Here is a 20,888-nt window from a genome sequence, read left to right as displayed (position 1 = left end):
ATGATTTACTTCGACAAGCTTGTATTGTTCATGAATGTTCATTCCTTTACCACAATCCATCCAACTACAACTAAACAAAATATTCTTGTACTCTTTTTCGGGACCAGTGTAGACAAGTTCAATTATGTCGTTTAAAATGCCAAAGTACTCTCCACCGTCCTCACTTGAGACACACACCCCGTAATTCATCGTAGATTTGTGTTTGCCATAGGACTGTGTGTGGAAATTAAAGCCACCGACAAATATATGGTTCCAAGTTCGAACACGCTTGAAAGGCCTCATAGACAATGCTCGCAACACATCGGAACTTGGTTTTTGTTCTCTCACCTATAACCGTTACGAATACAAGCGTCACACTAATTGAAATGAAATATATTATATTATATTATCACAAATTAATCGATATGCAATGTTCGAAAAGTATTATCACCTTGTGATGAAACCAATCAGGGAATTCACTTTCGCATTTCTCCATGACATCTTCTCGACGCAAATAAGTTCGAGTACTAAGAATGTAGTCCTCAAACTGCCTAATAGATTAATGACACATGGTTAATCATTGCAGCAATTATATTAAATTTAAGGGATTTTCAAAAGTTTATCGTAAACATATATACCTTTCGTATTCACCAAGAATGCCGGTATTTCTTAAAACGAACAAATGAGCACGTTCGAGTTCCTTGTCATCTAAATACCGAGTTTTACCCAAATTTGACACATGACCCTTATCCACCGTGAACAGCTCTGGGATTTCATCGTTGTCAGCCGGGGATTCCACATCAGCATTCACATTTCGACCTAGATCTCGTGTTTTTGTGTCAACTGAGGGCTGAAAGTAATTGGAGCAGAAGTTTGATATCTCTTCAGTGAGATAAGCGTTGCATATGGAACCTTCAACACGAGCCTTATTACCAATTTTTCGTTTCAGGTGATTGAGGAACCTGTAATTATGTTTATGTAGCCGTAGAAGTATAAGTAACAGAATTCAATGAAAGAGATGAAAGTAAGAGTTGAGAAAGGACCTTTGATTTACCTTTCGAAAGGATACATCCACCGATATTGAACAGGTCCACATAACTTGCCTTTATATGGCAAATGAATTGGTAAATGCTCCATGGAGTTGAAGAAAGATGGGGGGAAAACCTTCTCAAGCTTGCACAGGATCTTAGCTATGTTTTTTTCCAATCGCTCCATGTCGCTAACTGTAATTGTGTAGCAACATAAATCGCGAAAGAATTGGCTTCTCTCTGTAATTGCATTCCACATATGGGTAGGGAGCAATTCTCTCAAAGCAGTGGGCAACAACCTCGCCATGAACACGTGAAAATCATGACTTTTCATTCCATGTAACTTACCTGATTGCAAATCAACGCATCGGCTCAAATTGGAAGCGTAACCATCAGGAAACCGCAGCTGTTTGACCCACTCACACAAAACCTTTCTCTGAGCCTTGTCAAGAGCAAATGGAGCCTTTGGCATGAATTCTTTTCCTCTATCATCCTCTTGAAGATGTAGCTGGGGCCGTTTACAGTATTTAGCAATGTCATTCCGAGCTGATGGCGTGTCACAAGATAGCTTTTTCACGTCCATTATAGTGTGAATCAACTGATCAAAAAAGTTTTTTTCAACGTGCATGACATCTAAGTTGTGACGAACAAGCAGATGTTTCCAATATGGAAGGTCCCATAGAGTGCTTTGCTTGAACCACCCTTTTTTTGCATTCTTGAGACGTTTCAGTGCCTCGGGGCCATCTGTTGCTTTCGGGAGGTTTTTCACACATTCCCAAAGTTCCTCTCCCGACATGATGTGAGGTGGTGAACCTTTTTCGACTTTGTTTTTACAAAATGTATTTTTACTAATTCGAAAAGGATGATTTGTCGGAAGGAATTGACGATGGCAGTTAAACCAAGAAACCTTACCACCATTTTCGAGCCAAAATGCTTTGCTTTTCTCCATGCAATATGGACAAGCCTTCTTACCGGCTGTGGTCCAACCAGATAACATACCATAAGCCGGGAAGTCACTAACGGTCCATAGGATGGCTGCTCGAAGATTGAAATTTTGTTTTCTCGAAATATCATAAGTATTTGCCCCAACTTCCCACAACTGTTTCAACTCGTGTATGAACGGCTGCATGTAAACATCCAAGTTGCCCTTAGGGTTTTTAGGACCAGGAACGAGTAACGAAAGAAACATGAACTGTCTTTTCATACACATTGACGGAGGCAAGTTATAAGGGGTCAAAATGACAGGCCAACATGAATATTGTCCCCCAAATTGACCATGTGGAGCAAATCCATCCGTACATAGGCCAAGTCGAACATTACGAGGTTCAGAGGCAAACTCAAGAAAGCAACTATCTAGGTGTTTCCACGCTTCACTATCGCTAGGGTGTGCCATTGTGCCTTGAACTCGAGGATTTTTAGCATGCCATGTCATTTCCTCAGAAATGTTTTTAGTTGCAAAAAGCCTTTGCAACCTAGGTGTGATAGGGAAATAAAATAGAACATTCAAAGGCACTAAGCTACCTTTAGAAGTCTTCTTGTATCGGTCGCTGCCACACACCCTACATGTAGATAATTGAGCATCATCTTTCCAAAACAACATACATCCTTTCGGCCATGCATGAATCTTTTCATGGGGCAGCTCTAACCCCTTAACAATTTTCTTGACCTCATAGAATGTCTCAGCCATGTGGTTGTTGTTAGGAATCGCTTCATTAACCAAAGAAGCAAATCCATCAACACATCTGTGCGGCAAATTATACTCACACTTTAGGCTAGTGATTCTAGAAGCCATCTCTAACATAGACAATGAACTCCCTTCGTATAACGGTTGTTCAGAAGCCCTTAACAAATCAAAAAATGGCTTGGCTTGTGCATTAGGCTCCTCCTCTAATGAAACAGGTGGCTCTTCGGAATGGCCTTGATCTTGAGACTGACCAAAGGCATCCAAAACCATTTCACGATATTCATTTGACTCCCTTCTACGAGTTCCTGGAAACCCTTCCCCATGACACATCCACTCGTAGTAATTAGGTAAAAAACCGTTGCGATACAAATGAAGTTTGACCGTATCTAGATCCCAGAGACGTTTGTTTTTGCATTTAAAACATGGACACCTAACTTCATTCGGGTTGCTACTCTCGGGATGATCTTCCACATATTTAAGGAATTCATCTACCCCCTTCAAGAACTCAGGATTAATAGAATCCCCAACCTTCCTTTCGTACATCAAGCTACGTTCTTTTCGTTTCATGATTACAAGTTCTACACAACTAACACATATGTCATTAATCACATTAGTCATAAAGCACAATATATATTCATTATAGATCAAACTGTTATGCAAATGCAAATGAGAAGAGAAATGATTTCCAAGGGTCCTTATCACTCCAACCTAACCCATCCTTGTACGTTCAATCTCACTAGTGAATGTATGCCAGAATTTCAATTCTATGGAAAATCCGGCAGCATCTCCCTACAGTTCCCCGAGTACACAATATAGGCGATTAGAAACACCTATATATGTACCTAGAGAACATTGTAGGGAAATTACAAGCAAGGATCTTCCTTAGAATTAAAACAAAGGAATACATTCACCACCTAAGTGAGAATAAACGTACAAGGACAGTCCCAACCGGGGACTATTCAAGACATACTCCTAATGTGTATGCCTTGAACGGGTATCTAGGCATATGATTATGCAAATGATTTTGTAAAAAATATATATACTTAACTAACATACATAATATTAAACAAATATATCAATATTAAACTAAACAAGAGAAACAAATCAAACCAAACCAAAGTAAACTAATATATCATATTAAACTAAACCAAACCAAACTACCGTTTTATATATTAAATTAAACTAACATATTTCTAAAAAAACTAAACTAAATTAAGATACTTTATATTAAAATAAATTAAACTAAAACACATTATATTAACATAATATTAACCAAACTACATTATGTTAAACTAAACTACACCAAACTAACATTGTTTTTTTTAAAGATCAAGGGAGCAATTAATTAATTATAAGATTTATTTAAAAAAATATATACTTAACTAACATACATAATATTAAACAAATATATCAAGATTAAACTAAACAAGAGAAACATATCATAACACCATACTATTAATATAAACCAAATCAAACCAAACCAAAGTAAACTAATATATCATATTAAACTAAACCAAACCAAACTACCGTTTTATATATTAAATTAAACTAACATAATTCTAAAAAAACTAAACTAAATTAAGATACTTTATATTAACATAATTCTAAAAAAATTAAACTAAAACACATTATATTAACATAAACTTAACTAAACTACATTATGTTAAACTAAACTAAACCAAACTAACATTGCTTTTTTAAAGAGAAGGGAGCAATTAATTAATTATAAGAGATGACCAATGTGACTAAATTAACCAAACTAACCTACATACATACATTATAATTAAAACCCAACACACTGTCTAATAACCAAAGTAACATACACACATACATTATATTAGGGTTTGTAATGTAACTAACCTTTAGATCTGCACTTCTTTTTAACAATTAAACCAACAAAATTGTACAAATCCTACAAAAAAATAAAAATAAATAAAATAAGTAAGGGTTTATAAGTAAACAAAATTAAATTGAAAAAGGGGGGAAGCAAAGGACAACTTACTGAATTTTCAGCCAATATCAATGTAGGTGCTTCAGTCACGGCGAGGGGACGGAGGTGCGGCGCAGAGGCTGCGTTGTGGTGGTTAAAGATTAGCACGGTGGTGGTTTTTTTGCAAAATTAAAAAAAAAAAAAAAAAAAAAAAACCAAAACTTACCTAGACGCGGCAGTTGCGTCGCCGGAAACAACCACGGCCGTCAATCTCTTCCTCGAAAGCTCTCTCTTCCTCCTTCTCTTTCTCTTTCTCTTTCTCGTTCTCTTTCTCCTCTCTCTTTCTTTCACCCTTCTTTCTCTCTTTCGTTCTCGGCGGCGGGTTTGCGTCGACGGCAGGCGTCACCGTCGCTGGCAGGAGTTAACGCGCCACCCTCTTTCTCTCTCTCCTTCTCTTTTTCTCTCTCCTTCTCTTTCTCTCTCTGTTGCTTCAATTCCGTCTTTCCCCCTTTTTTTTAGGTCGAGCCAGATGTTTTAATTTAAAAAAAAAACGCATAAGTTCCAACGGAAATAAATTCCGTCGTAAAAATAACCTTCCGACGGAATATTTCGTCGCAAATTACTTTACGACGGAATATTCCGTCGGAAATTTATTGTTACGACGGAATTTTTTTCCGTCGGAAAATTTACGACGGACACAACATCGTAACTCAACTTTTCCGTCGCTAAATTGCGACGAAACATATTCCGTCGAAAAATGTGAACTTTGCGACGGAAAACGGGGTTCGTCGTAACAATTCCGTCGCTATTTAGCCTATTTCTAGTAGTGAATAGTCAATCATCAATGCATCAATTAACCAGATTGTAAAGGGCTTTTGCTACGTATTACAATCACAGAATTAATCTACCGGTATTAGATCTCATCTTTCGAATCTCGACTTAACCATTTATAAATTAACCTGCCTATTGAAACTAGACCTAAACATCAATTCTCATCTGTCGAATCTCGAATCAATATTGTTAAACTCATGCATAAAAGATCTGCGCAAATCTAGTCACAGAGCATTAAATCAATCAATAGAAAATTAATCTAGCATTGATAATCAACAACAATAAATTACCCCTTCATATTATTTATGGATCCCCATAAACCCTAGAAATAAAACTACTCACACATAATTAAATCTAAACTAATCAAAGCAATAAAATAAGTTATGATGAAGGGAAATAAGATTAAGAGAAGAGAAATCGTTACCAAACTAATCTGTATTAATGGAAATAATCAAGAACAAGAGTTAAGAGAGAGAAAAGATCCTAAGTAGAGAGAGAAAGTCTAAGAAAGAAGATGCCCTAAAAATTCCGTACAAAATCGTATTTAAACGTTTTCTAGAACAATAATTAAAACTAACTTAATCAAGTCTTCTAAAAACGCGCGCCCGATCGGGCGCGCCTTTTTCTTCGCGTTCTTCCCAAGCAGCATCGCCCGATCGTGCTAGAGGCTCGCACGATCGGGCGCGCTATAGCATGCACAGCACTATGGTTTGCCGCGCCCGATCGGGCTAGAGGTTGCCCGATCGGGTCTTTGCTCCCCTTGAGGCTTGGACTTCGATTGGGCTAGATTTCTCGGCCCAATCCGGATTTCCTCTCGGGTCTCGAATACTTGGTCCAAATGTCTCGGGATCCCAATTACCGAGCCCTTAATCACCGGCTCTCACCGATCCTGGGCTCCAAAAGTGGTCGTGTCCTTCTAGCTTCCGTAGTTGATCCATAAAGCCCGGTAAAATGCTCCAAGGGTGCAATTTCCTGTAAAATACAACTAAAACTACGAAAACACTAGAACACACAAATTAGTAATAAAAGTGGCCCGAAAGAGCAAAAAACACTACTAATAATGACCAAGGGATGGGGGTAAAACACTATATAAAATGGACATATCATAGGCCCGTACCGTTTCTGAGTTCATCTTCGAACATCGAAGCCAATATCCTTAATAATGGTGAAAAATTAATAGAAACAAATAGAAAAAATTGATTAAGTAGATTGATATGTGAAGAACAATTGAAAGAGTATAATTTATAGGAAAATTCATAGATTTTAATCCCGTTAAAAATTGATTGCAAAGAAGAACGTTTATGGGGAAAACATCATTTTAGCATTAATTCGGGAAGGAAGATGAAAAATCAGAAAAATATAGGTAATAATACAAATAATTGATTTCATGGATGAAAATAGAAGATTATATGAATGAATTGGTTAGATTATGGGATTAATTTGTCAAATTTAACTTCCCAAAATGAAGGAGTTAATTTCAAGGAAGAATATTAATGATTTAATGTGAGGAGTTATTAAGGGAATGCTTGACTAACTTACAAAGAAACGCTGCTTAGTGCTTACTTCGTTATTCGTAATATTATAATTTTAATTTTTTTTTTCTTTTTTCTTTTTTTTTTTACACAAATTTGATTTTCAGGTTTTTGGGCCCTGGGCGGGTGCCCCAGCTGCCCCGGATACGGCCCTGGGGGAGTGTTGTGGTAATGAAATTCCACATTGAAAAAATTCAATAGTTACCACCACTACATAATACTAAGAGAATACTTTCCTCATTGCCATATGGTTTTGAGGTGGAAACTTCTTGATCTTGTAAAGTGGTGGACTTGTACTCTCCTGTGGGTGCGGTCCAAATCCGTATTTAACATGGTATCAGAACCTTAAATTTTATCTTTTGTGATTGTTTCCTATTTTCTAGATTACCAGTCTTAGGCCCCGTTCTTTCGGCTCTGTTGAGATCTGTTCTACTCTGTTGACTCTTGCTCTGCTCTGCCAAAAAGCTAAAAAAAGCATGGCCTTAGTCTAGTTCAGTAGCATATGGGACATTGGGACTCCATAACCTCTCTTAACTATGCAAGAATGTGAACAAAACATTTTGATGCCCAGAGGTTGGAGGTGAGCCTTAGTGGCATGGAAATATGTAAATTTTTGTGTATATTTGAATCCGATATGTTCAAGCTATTTATAATACGTATGTAATTGGACGAGACTAGCCGGAAGTACAAATGTACAATATAATACAGAGTATGTATCTATTTTATTTTATATATATGTAAGTCAGTGAATATGGCATACGAAATAAGTTATTTTGTTTGACATATGTATAAAAAGTTAATTGAACAAATTACAAATACAATGGCACGGTGGTGCAGTTAGTGGCTCGGTTAATATATTTTGGTTAGTACATAATTACAAGTTTGGCCACTCATTCTCTTTCACGTTGTTGGTGTTACCTTGAAGAACTCAGGGGTGCACCAATTGGTTCGTCTGCTGGACTGCAGTGTGCTATGCATGCACGCTCGTTTCATGTAGTGGTATGCGTAAGCGGTTTAAACGAAGCTAATTTAATCAACCTATCATTATCATGAGTGGGTTGATAAGCATTAAAGATTCCACATCAATACTTTGAATGGTTATTCTTGTTTGATTCACCTTATATTTAAAACTTCTTATTAGATGAGAATAGAAAAAAAATAAGGGTCTGTTCTTGCTTATAGACTGAACTAAATTGAGATAAATTGAACTGAACTGAACTGAACTGAATTGAAATGAATATTTTATAAGAGAAGGAAATTAGGAGCTGAAGTGAAATGAAATGAACTGAACTGAACAGAATTGAACTGAACTGGAAATAAACGTATGAGAACAGGCCCTAAGTTCAGGCAAATATTGTTTTATTTGCTATTTTTTTATTACTATAAAAAAAATATAAGGAATAAAATAAATTACATATTTGGAAAACAACACGTTATATGAGCGGCTAGTCACACCGTATGACCCGTTTGTACAAAATAACAAAGTAACTCATATAACAGTATAACACTCATAGAGTAATCGTATTATATTGACGGAGTAACCCTTTTTATACTGATTGAATAACCCATGAATTGAAATGGAGGTAATATTTGGAAAATACACATTGATATATTTTATAAGACCTTATTTAATACTTCCTCCGTTTTTCTTTTATTACACCAAAAAGACTTTTACACTATTCACTTAATCTTCTTTGACCATCTTTTGTGATTTATCCATTAGAAAAAACATAGTCATGTGGGATCTAGTTACATTCGTCTCAAAATCTACTTTTCAAATATTATTATTTTTTTTTTATATAATTTTTACAAAAGTATAATTATAGATATTAATAGCCAAAGTATTGCATTGGCAAGCGTGAAACCCCTTATGGTGCAATAAAAAAAGAACGGAGGAAGTATTTAGTTTTTCTTATTATAGACTAATGAACGTATGCATATAAGGTTAAAATTTAGTTAATTAGATTATTATATCAAATATTTTTTTTTTTTTTTGAAAAATTCTATATTGGTATCTGTTGTAAGGTTTTGATGGTTGTGAACAAATGATGATTATCTAACTAATATGTGTATTGAGATGTGCATGAACAAGTCATGAAGCAAGAAGATAATTGAGTACATGTTAGATCATTATTGAAGATGGTTCCCAACGTACAATGTATGGATCGTGCTTAAGTTCCTCAGGGGGAACACAAAGAGAAGGAGTCTAAACATACAAACGTATTGATAGACTTTGTATGCAGTTCCTAAGAAGAATGAGAAGTAGTTCTTTGAAAGGAATAAACAGCAATTCGTAAGTGAAGACAAGAGAAGAGAAGTTCCTTTGAAGGAACAGAAGCTTTGGAGTAGAAGCTTCAAGACAGAAAAATAGGAGCATATTTTTCTAGGAATCATGTAAGTATGTTGAACACGAGAAATTGTTTGGAACATGCCTATGGAACTAAATTGGAACTCCAGTCTCGAAGGAACTGACAGTCTGGAAGGAACTGGGTGTTGCTGACCAACCAGTTCCTTACGGGTTAGTCTAAAATTCGTGTATAGGAGAAACTCGAGTTTGCACAGCTCTAAAAGTTAGTTTTCAACGTTAATAGTCATTGCATTATCTTTGCCTACTTTTTAGGTAGTTAGTTTTGACTAAGTATTATTTATTTTTAAATAGATTTTATTTTATAAAAGATAAGTTTTTAAAATAAAATCTGATTTTCTTGTTAGTCAAAGAGATATTTTATTCTCCTTATCTTCTCCTATATTTTAGGGATTTATTATAGGTTTCTTCCTATCTAATCTCTAATTGGTTTAATATTTTAAATTAAATGGGTTAGTTATTTTAGGATAAAATAGTTTTTATAAAATATTTATTTTTAATGAATAAAATCCGAATCAGTTTTTAATTGATAAAAATCTGATTCGGTTAGGATTTAATTGTTTTATATTTTCTATTTTTATTTATTAAGTTTTTGGAAAAATAAAAATTACTTTTCACGTTTAATTTGAAACAACTTTTTACTGGAGAAAAATAAGGAGATCATGAAGAACATGTTTTTAACTCCAATCCATGTCTTCCATTACTTCTTATGTACATGGAGTTAATGGAGATAATGCCTATAATTTAGGAAGCGCTACTATTATGGTTGAAGATCATGGGGTGAATGGGTTTGTCTTTGAAGCACTATAAAAAAAGAGAAGTTTTCATTCATTCCAAACTGTCTTGCTTAATTGAGTCATTCCATAATGGAATTTATCCAAAGTGGTAGAGCAGTAGAAAAGAAATATATTTTCTCTCCACGTTGGTAAGCCAGTTCCTCCAGGTTCCAAGTTCCTTACATATCTCAAAGTGTCCAACATATTAGTTTTATACATTATATCTTTTATATGTATTTGAGAGTTGTTTAAGGGTTTGAGTGAACTCTTGTAATGGGGAATTTATAAGGGTTGAGTGAACTCTTGTATTGGGGTGAGAACTTGAGTGAGTTCGTTGTATGTAGAGAAAGCTTTGAGTGAAGCTTGAGAGAAAGAAAAGAGTAAGGCTTTGAGTGAAGTCTTGAGTGAGAAGAGAGGTCTTTGAGGGAAGATTTTGAGCTGCAACTATTATAGGGAATAGTTGTTGGGGATATGAGTTCGTTGAGGAACTCGGTAGAGGCTCAAGTTCCTCATAGGTTGTAACAGAGTCGTTGGCCTATTTTAGTGGAATTTTTTGAGTCAAAATCCCTTGGGATCGAGGTTTTTCACTTCCTATTTGGCCTAGGAAGTTTTCCTCGTAAAATCTCTCTTGCACTATTTCTCTATTGCGTTAAGTTTCTTTTAATTCCGCGAAAAGTGACTAGCAAGCTCCATACTACAATTCACCCCCCCCCCCTCTTGTAGTATTTCATCTAATTAACAGTATCCCTCAAGATTCAAAAAATCTATATGGTGATAGGGCAAAATATTTGTTCTATAAAGTGATACCCTACTTTTGAATAATACACATAGTGACCCTATTAGCTAATTTTATGGCTAACGCATCATTAAACACCTTATTGCGAAGGCATCATCAAACGCTTTTAAAACAAAATGGATACCATTGAGTTTCTTTAAAAACAGGCGTACACCACATAAATATTTTAAAACACAAGGGTATACCATAAAAAAGCCTTGATAATTTTCTCTTAAAGTATTATTACAAAGATTTTCCCCTACATACTCACTCTTTACTTTTTATATAAGTAAGACCATAAGATATATAAACCATAATTCTCCAACCAAATTGTGAGACAAACCTAAGATTAACTAGTACTTAGTATAATAGAATAAATAGAATAGACTATGTACATGTATATATTCTCCTATATATATCTTGTACATTTCTAATACATAGTATGAGTGAGTGATTCTTGTATTTCCTCCAATGTACGTCCCTTTGTCTCCGGAACAAGTTTTGCCACAAATATCAAAGCCAATACATTGATACTTGTAAATATGAAGAATGTGCCTGAAATCAAATATGCCACGTTAAGGATTACATAGTATTCCGTATATTAAGTGTTTGTTTGGTTCACATCGATGTAGTCCTATGGTCACTATAGATTGCTGGACAAGATGACCATATGGGCCTGACTTCTAAGTGTCAGCAAGGAGTATCAGAGAATTGGGCCCAGGACAAGCTTTAAAGATAGTGGGCCAATGGGCCCTACTAAATAAGTCATAGACAATTAGGCAGTTACTCTCAGAGTCTCAGCCTTGCAGATCCAGTTTTTAACAAGATATAAATTACAAGTAATTTTTTATTTTTTATTTTTCAAATTAGTGGATACACTTTGATTATTGATACTATTCAGTATTCACAACTTCTATTTTGTTTAAGTTATGTGCTAGTGTACTACTATGTATAAGAAACGAATATACTCATATGGATCTTATGAGCTATCTACATTTGAATTTATAAGCTGAAAGCGTGATTAAAAAAAATTCAACTAATTTGGAACTGAAGAGGTAATAAATGAATTAAGGAAATTATAGATGGAAAATCGATCAGTTGATTTAACTTATGGTTAGGTCACTTTGGGCTATATTATCAGGTGCCAACCGACTTACTTTGGAAATGACTTGATCAATTTCAACTATATTCAAATCGAGTCAATTTTGCAAGGTTACACTTTAGGTAGAGTCTCGTTCATTATTTCCAAGAGCTGATTTAGGTAGGTTATTTGTAGCAAATACTCGTGATATAGACACCATTGTTTTAGAGTTCTTTCACAGTCAATTTAGGTGATCATGTAATGTAGTCTACATTTCGAAAAAGCCAATCAGAGAATGTTCACCTGATGAGCTCCAATCCATCATGAAGTTAAATGAGTAGGAGACAACCCAAGCACTCGACCAGCTTACTATAGTCGCTAAACTTCCAGCAGCCCCTTTTACATTGATTGGAAATATCTGCAAAAACATACTAGTAGTTCAGAAATTCTGTTGTTATAATTTTAAGAAACAAAGGTAGGATACTTAAGAAACCATGTCTACCTCTGACATTATAATAAATGGAATCCCTCCCATTCCTACAGGGTATGCCGCTGAGAAAATCTGTAGTAGAATCATGAAACCGAGTATAAGTCACGTTGTTTTCTGATTCGAGCTAAATCAGTTCTGATTCAGATTAACATCAGTTCATGCAATTTCAGGTTAAGTTTAGTTTTAGGTAAAGTAATTTGATTTACCAGAATGCCAAATAGTGCCAAATAGGGACTGAAGTGTGGCATCCATCCATAATCCTGCTCAGAAAACACACGCGTGTACACACACAAACAACAAATAAGTTAATTCAGCTAAGGAAGAAGAACCAAAGAGCTATGATCAGAAAAAAGTATATTCATGTAAGAAAGCATGTAATGGACTGACACTAACCTTCATCAAGAAAGACAGCGCCACTGATAGACAAGCTGTTCCCATTCCAGTAACAGAAAACTATAACAACAACAACAGACATCAATAAAAAAAACTTTCCAACAGACCACCCAAGATGATTACTACGAAGTGTTAGCTAAATGTTACATCACATAGCATACTCACCAGCAGAAGTGGTCGTCTTCCACTTTTATCCATCAAAAATACACCGAGAAAAGTAGGGGGAAGCTGCAGAGTTTAATAGCAGAATAAATACTTTTAGCAGATGAAAGGGAAGTATTTTAGATATCATCACTGATGATGCTTATAATCATGAATATATCCTATTTTACCTGGATGAGAGCCATTGCTATGGTACCCAATTTGGCTGAAACCCCGGCTGATTCAAATGTTGTAGTTGCATAGAACAAGATCCCATTTGTTCCACCAAATGATGCCAGTGCCATGAGCCCAAGACTTATTGTAAGTGCAAAAGCATACTTCATTTGGAACACGTCGAAGAAGCTATTTTGTGAGACTTGATCAATAGTTTCAGCAGAGTCCTACAAGAGTTTTAATGCTTAAATCTCACATGCACTATATGCAATTAAATCAAGTAGTTTAAGTCCTCTGATACTATTTTGAAGAATGTGTATTACTTTGATTAGAGCTGCTTCGTGAGCTATATCAAATTTCTTTCCTCTTAGTCTTCGTAAAGTAGACTCACAACCTTTTTCATGACCAACCTTCACCTGCAAGAACAGGGGTTTCACAGCTTAATTTCCTAATTTTATGTGTTCAACCTGCTGTAACAGATCAATTACGCACCAAATAAAATCTGATTGCGACTTACCAACCACCTAGGAGACTCTGGAATGAAGAATAAGCCCAAAAACTGTATGATGCATGGAACAGCACCTGAAACAGTTCATGCTTGCTATTAACAAATAACAAATAGTATCGTTTTGATGAAGCTTGGATATATATGGCCATTACAATGGAAGTAATAAAGATTGAAACAAACAAGATAACAGAAATAATGAAGTTACCAATCAAAGATAAGACGCGCCAACTTGTAAAAAGTCCCATGATGTAAGCTAGAGCTATTCCGCAGCACAACATCAACTGAAATATGAGAGCATATATTACAACTTGTGACTAAGGAGTAAAAACTAAAGGTTGGACATAACTTGGTACACTTTATTCTAATAAATCGTAAGTACTAAATAGTGTCAATTTGTAAGTGCATTATCTTTACCTGATGAAGAAGCACAGATCCTCCACGAAGATTTCTTGGTGTGATCTCTGCTATGTACACCGGAACCTGTTGTGGCAAATGTATTGCTTAATCAATATAGTAATCTCAGTATTCAACTTAGTTTGAATAAGAACTAAGTCATAAAAAGTATTAAAAACAAGTGTTTAGAATTAATTACCACATAAACAGTAAGCCCCATAGCACAACCTACAGATAGTCTACCAACATCAAGTGACCAAGCATCCTTCAAATTTGCACCAACAAAAGTCAGGTTTAGAAGGAAAAGAAACTTAAAAACTCGAAAAAATTATCCTGAATTAAATGTCTAGGGAAAAACCTTAGAAAACGCGATTGCAACCCACCCAGTGAGGTAGAGTATGTCAGATAAACCCATAGTCTGTACAAAAATAACCAAAATTGTTAAGTGTAAGATCCATTTGAATGCTAATCATGCTTGAAAAAAGGTTAAAAAGAAGAAGAACTTACTCCTCGACGACCAAAGTAGTCTGTAAGTTTACCACAGACTAGTGAACCTAACAAACCTCCAACAGTCAACATTGATCCAAAGAGGGAATACTGCAGAATAACATTAAGGCCATCAAATCAAACAATACACCAAAAGTATAACAAAAATATACAAAGTATTCCGTAATTAAGATTAGAAAGCGTAAACAAAGCAACTTACTTCAGCTGTAGAGAGTTTTAAGTCAGCAATGATTCCAGACTGTACAGGGGAGCTATAACCCATCTACGCATAAGAATACCGAAAAACTAGATTAGCCAACTAATTATCCTGCTTATCAATTTTAAGATACTATTGAAAGTAACACAACACATAAAAATGGACTGTAAAATAAACAAGCTACTTGCAACAATATCAATGTGTTACAAAATTCTGCACATCCCAATTGCCAGTCTGTCACAAGTATCGGGAAATGATTTTGGCACACCTTTAATTGATTTTGGCACACCCCTATGTCAAAACTGTGCTCTCATATAGGGGTGTGCCAAAATCAATTAAGGGTATGCCAAAATCAATTTCCAAAGTATCGAATATCTATAGACTACAGTCATTCAAGGTAATAAGGTACCACCATAGGTCACACACGGCCACAACCACGACTAGAGGTGGCCAGTGGGCCGGGTTGGACCCAGCCCACCCTGACCCGCACGGCTGGTGGGTCAAATGGGTCCAGCCCGGATCCGACTTGGCACAACCCGGCACAACCCGTTTGAAAAGGTGGGTGCGTCGTGGGTCCAAAAATTCTAGGCCAGCCCATTTCGACCCAGCCCATTTTGACCCACATGATTCGGCCCAACTCGTTCAACCCATTTCGACCCACGTGATTCGACCCACCCAACCCACGAACCCACCCAACCCGACCCATCACGCACGGCCCACCCAACCCACCAACCCGCACAACCCGCCAGCCCACCCAACCCGCCAACCCGCACAACCCACCAACCCGCCCAACCCGCCAACCCGCACAACCCGCCCAACCCGCCTAGCCTAACAGCCATATTCCAAATAATTTTCAAAACTAACGGCTACTTTTTTTTTGAATTTGATGAAGAATGTTAACGGCTAGTTTTTTTGTATTGTATGATCATCCCCTCAATTTTTCCTATAAATACCAATTCCATTTCATTGAAATTTCCACACAACTCAAGCTTTCTTTCTCTCTTACTCAAAAATTCTTAATTGTTCTCAAATTCTCAAGTGCTATTTAGTGTTATATAGAGTTTTATTTTTGTTAAAAAAAATCTCCTTACTATTATTATTAGTATTCTTAAGATTCTAAAAAAAAAAAAAAAAAAAGTTCTTCTCCATATTATAATTAGTAATCATAAAAAAAAAATGGGCTCAAGAGGAGGAATGGGAAGGAGTCAAAGTGGTGGTCGAAGTGGTGGCCAAAGGAGTGGTGGTGCAAATTTTTCGTATGAAATTAATACGGAAAATTTAATTTGTCAATGAATATGGAGATTATGGTTTAGGAGATGGGCAAAATATTCAAACGTCTCCACCACAACATTTCTCCCACCAATCATCGAGTTCAACTATGCCACCTCCATCGCAACCAACATCACAACCAACATCTCAACCTTCATCTCAAGGTAATTTCTAATTTAATTTTTATTGTTATGAATATTTGAAAAAAACTATTATTAATGATTATAAAGTTCGTTTAGTTCCAATTTTCTATGATTTATAATTACCATGAAAAATGCGTTTAAATAATTATAATTAAAATATTTAAAATTTAAAAGCTTATTTTCATGAATAGCGTTTAAAAATTAATTTCAATAATTTGATTTATGAAAGGTGGTGGCGGTGAAAGTAGAGGTCGAGGACACACTTCTTGGGTGTGGAAACATTTTGACGGTGTTGACGTCACACCCCCGGGATGGCAACCCGGTCAACCAAAGAGGTTCACGTATACATGCCTAGTTTGCAAGGCGCTAGGTGCAAATGACAAGTCATATAGTTGGAAAACGAGAGATGGAACCGGAACCTTTAGTCGGCATTTGCAAAATAAACACGACTTGTTCGAAAATGGCCCCCGTCCTTCGGGGGGTAAGTTGCCCGTCCAAACACAATTGGGTGGATACATGAACCATTTACCCGGCGGAGGTACACCTTTCATTTATAATAAAGATAGAATGATTGATGAAATGAGTACTTTAGTTATTGCTAATGAATACCTTTTAGTTACGGTGAAAATGCAAACGTTGAGCATTTTAATAAAGTTGCATTACAACCTGCATTTACTCGTGTCCCCCGAAATACCCTAAGACTTTATACACAAACTTCTTATTATAAGTATAGGAGTGGTTTGATTGAATTATTTCGTACTTTTGATGGTCGTGTTAGTTTTACAAGTGATACATGGACTTCTAGTTTTGGCGAACCTTTTCTTTATTACTGCTCATTGGGTGGATGATGATTGGTTTATTAAAAAACGTATACTATGTTTTCAAGCTATGGAAGAAAGGCATACCGGTTTTAACATCAAAGTTCGTATTTTGGATTGTTTAAAAGAATTTCACTTGAATAATAAAGTTTTTTCTTTGTCTCTTGATAATGCAACTGCAAACACAAAGTGTATTGACTATTTGAAAAATGACTCCGAGTTGCATTTGTTGTTGGGTGGTAGTCTCTTGCATGTTAGATGTTGTGCTCATATTTTGAATTTGTCTGTTCAAGAGGGTCTCGCTGAGTTGCAACCATTGCTAAACCCAATTAGAACAGTTATAAAATGGATTAGGATTACTCAGTCAGTTAGAAGAAAGTACATAGCTATGTGTAAAGAGAGAGGTCTTAAGAAAAGACAATGGTCTATTGATACCCCTACCCGTTGGAATTCTACTTTCAATTTGTTGAATGGTGCTATAAAGTATCGTGACATTTTAACCCAACTTTACAATGAGACTCGTGTTGATCCTACTGAGTTAATAACCGAAAGTCATTGGACTAATGCTTCTTTTGTTCGTGATGTTTTAAATGCTTTTGATAATGCAACTCATATTTTCTCTTATATTTATGAGCCTAACATTCATTTAGTCATAATTGAGTGTGTTAAAGTTGTTCACACCATCGAAGAGCATATGAAGATTGATGGACTTCGTCTCGTTCTTGATAGCATGAAACGAAAGTGGCATACTTATTTTAGTGAATTTCCAATTATTTATGGAATTGCTGCTATGCTTGACCCCGGTGTCAAAGCTGAAGGTTTGGAAAATCTTTTAGAATTTTATTATACGAGTTTAAGTATCGATTATGATGTTAGTGAATATATTAACATGCAAATCTGTTTTGGGAGACCTTTATGATCAGTATGCATCTATTTATGGTTTTGATTTAGCAACACCAACTACTACTAGCACTTCCGATTCCAGATTTGGTTTTCTTGATAAAGTTATGAAAAAAAAACACAAAGCATCTACATCATTCTCATCATCATCTTCTTCAACACTTGCTATTAATGATTATTTGTCATATCAACATGAGACCAACAACAACTTTCAAATTATAAAATGGTGGCAAGAACATCAAAAAAGTTTTCCTATATTGGCGAGAATTGCAAAAGATATACTTGCAGTTCCCGCTTCATCCGTTGCTTCCGAGTCTGCTTTTAGTGCAGGTAGAAGGGTGTTAGATGAAAAAAGATCTCGCTTAACTCCGGAAAGCATTCAAATTTGTGTTTGTAAGAAAGATTGGGATCAAGCTGAAAGAAGAACTCAAGGTTTAAAGGAAGACGAAGATGATGAAGATGATCCTGTGATGATATTGGAGTCGTCAACGGATGATGCAGCTTCCGGGGATGATGATGCAACAAACATGGGTGGCTAGAAAAGTCTAAATCAGGTACGCTAAGAACTACGTGGGCTTTGATTCTTTCGGGATACGTAGGCAACTTATTTTTCGAAAATTACAATTTAATTGCAAAATTAAATTTTAGTTTTCTAAAGATAGGTCCAAGCCCCCCTCCCCCCAAATTCCAAAAGAAGTACAATATAAGAACTACGTTGGCTTTGATTCCTTATTTTATGATATAAGGATACGTAGGCATCTTAATTAAGAACAACTGAGCAAGCCATCAAATTGTTAATTTTGTAAAAATTAAAACACCACACAACCCATTTAGCTATTTGGCCCACCCGACCCTAACCCACGAACCCACCCGACCCTAACACACGAACCCAACTCAACCCAAACCCACCTAACACACTAACCCACCCTTCGACCCACCCTAACCCACCCTTCGACCCACCCTAACCCACTAACCCACCCTAACCCACGAACCCAGCTCGACCCACCCACGACCCGTCTAACCCACGAACCCAGCTCGACCCACCCACAACCCGTCTAACCCACGAACCTAACCCTGGTGTGTCCAACTTCTCCGACCCAACCCACGACCCGGCCCACCCTACCCTACATGTGTCGTGTCGTGTGTCATGAAACCCCAACCCGCGACCCACCTAACCCTAACCCAGCTCGCACGACTCGCACGGTGGACACCTCTAACCACGACCATTCAAAGTACCACCCGAAGAGAGCAGGGACCATTAGACCAATAATTTATTATACATTTCCTAAAAAAAAATTTGCATCCAATAATCTAATCCTTGAAATAATGAAAAGATAAAATTTGTCAATAATTTCAACTCTCAATAATTATTAATAATTACTATTATTATTATTAAATATTTCAATTTGACTTAATTGCTTGACATGATGACAATCATGGGCATAACATAACGTACATATGCAGCCTGCAGATAATTTTCTATTTTATAATCAGTGGGCTTATTCTAATTTGCTAGGAAAAAAAAAAAAAAAAAAAAAAAAAAAAAAAAAAAAAAAACATCAATTACTTCTTCTTCGTATTAATTTTGGCTAGACGTGCAACTCACGAACAAAGTAACCCAGAAATTTCCTCAAAATCTGTGTACAACTAATACTCTAGTAGACAGGTTGTACTAAAAAATGATTTAAAAAAAAATAAAATTAACCTGTCAGAAAAAAAAAAAAAAAAATCCTAAATACTTACATAGTACTCGTAAAAAAAATTCTTTAATCATTACCATCCTTTATTACGCGTCTATCAAATTTAAAATTTTCAATTCAATTGGTAATCATCGATGATTAACAAAATTTACTACTGTGACTTCTCATACAAAATAATTAATGTGACATTTCCAAAAATAGAAAATGATCGTGAGGTTATTTAATAAAGCAACCAATCGATCACAAAATGACATGGTAATCTTGGACCACGGCCTTACAAAGAGTAAAAAGAAAAAACAACTTACAGCACAACCGCAAACGAGAGAGCCACAAACGGCAATGAAAACGCTGAATAAAAGAACGGGGGTGGCGCCACCGTCGTTATAAATTCCGTTGGTGGCGCCATCCTCTAACTTGGAGAGTAGTTTTTCTCGGTGTTGGTTATTCTTTCTATTGTGGCTTTTCTCCATAATAGCCATTATTTGATCTTGGATAATTTAGCTGTCAAAAGAATGAATAATATATAGAGAGAGAAATGAAGAGAGAGAAAATGATTGATGACTGCTTCAGAATATTATTCCATATGCTTATAATAAATGGAAGGAAGAAGAGTAGAGGAAAGAGATCATTGGTGAGTTGGTGGGTAGTACTAGATAATAAAAGGTTCAAATATCATTTTCGAGTAGTGTAGTATTATTGGAATAACAAAGTAGAAAATGAAATTTCTCACATGATTTTGTGCTGTTTCTTTCTTTATCTAACTACCATCGATTAATGGTAATAATTTATTGTGATCATTAAAGTTATAATCAATTGAGATTTTTTTTTTTTTTTTTTTGATAAAATATAATCAATTGAGATTTAATTTGTTATTTTGAGGGGAATCTCTAATCAACAAAGTTCACTAATCGTACTTTTTATGTTAAAAAAAAAAAAGTCACTGTTTATAATTTTTAAAAAACTTGACTCACTTTCACTTTACATCTTATGTTGATCCGTACTTTGTATAAACATGAATGTTGCGAATTGGTTATTAACTTTTTTTTTTTTTTGAAAGAAATTGATTATTAACTTAGGGCCTGCTCTCTTCCGTTGAAATTCAGTTTAGTTTAGTTCAGTTCAGTTCAGCTCAGTTCAGTTCAGCTCTTAATTTACGTCTAATGATATTGCTAATGATATAAAGCCAAATTTCATTCTTTTAAGCTCTTATTACAACGACGACGACGACGACGACAACAACAACAACAACAACAATAATAATAATAATCAATAAGT

The 20,888-nt window shown here is 35.7% G+C and overlaps 1 protein-coding gene across 1 annotated transcript; it reads right to left on the bottom strand.

The window, feature by feature from the left end:
• Positions 1-11,103: 11,103 nt before the first annotated feature.
• On the bottom strand, positions 11,104-20,176 carry LOC145628838 (sugar transporter ERD6-like 5). The gene is made up of 16 exons (XM_081681258.1): positions 19,919-20,176; positions 14,787-14,849; positions 14,588-14,677; positions 14,439-14,498; positions 14,280-14,345; positions 14,102-14,167; positions 13,893-13,968; positions 13,697-13,761; positions 13,503-13,595; positions 13,197-13,406; positions 13,030-13,092; positions 12,865-12,924; positions 12,678-12,731; positions 12,484-12,543; positions 12,285-12,399; positions 11,104-11,455 (listed from the first exon to the last, which is right to left on the bottom strand). Exons 1-16 carry the CDS (start codon positions 20,090-20,092, stop codon positions 11,331-11,333), a joined length of 1,440 nt encoding a protein of 479 aa, XP_081537384.1. The 5' UTR covers positions 20,093-20,176; the 3' UTR covers positions 11,104-11,330.
• Positions 20,177-20,888: the final 712 nt, after the last annotated feature.

The sequence above is a fragment of the Chenopodium album genome, chromosome 4, assembly GCF_948465745.1.
Source record: "Chenopodium album chromosome 4, dcCheAlbu1.1, whole genome shotgun sequence".
Classification (NCBI taxonomy): domain Eukaryota; kingdom Viridiplantae; phylum Streptophyta; class Magnoliopsida; order Caryophyllales; family Amaranthaceae; genus Chenopodium; species Chenopodium album.
This window is presented reverse-complemented; position numbering and strand designations above follow the sequence as displayed.

What these genes read in the sequence shown, in the direction of transcription:
- LOC145628838 (XM_081681258.1), bottom strand. Translation starts at nt 20,092, where the DNA reads ATGGCTATTATGGAGAAAAGCCACAATAGAAAGAATAACCAACACCGA. An exon ending in TGGGGCTTACTGTTTATGTG is followed by an intron (nt 14,168 to 14,279) that starts GTAATTAATTCT and finishes TTGCCACAACAG; the next exon opens with GTTCCGGTGTACATAGCAGA. An exon ending in CGCTGTCTTTCTTGATGAAG is followed by an intron (nt 12,732 to 12,864) that starts GTTAGTGTCAGT and finishes TTTTCTGAGCAG; the next exon opens with GATTATGGATGGATGCCACA.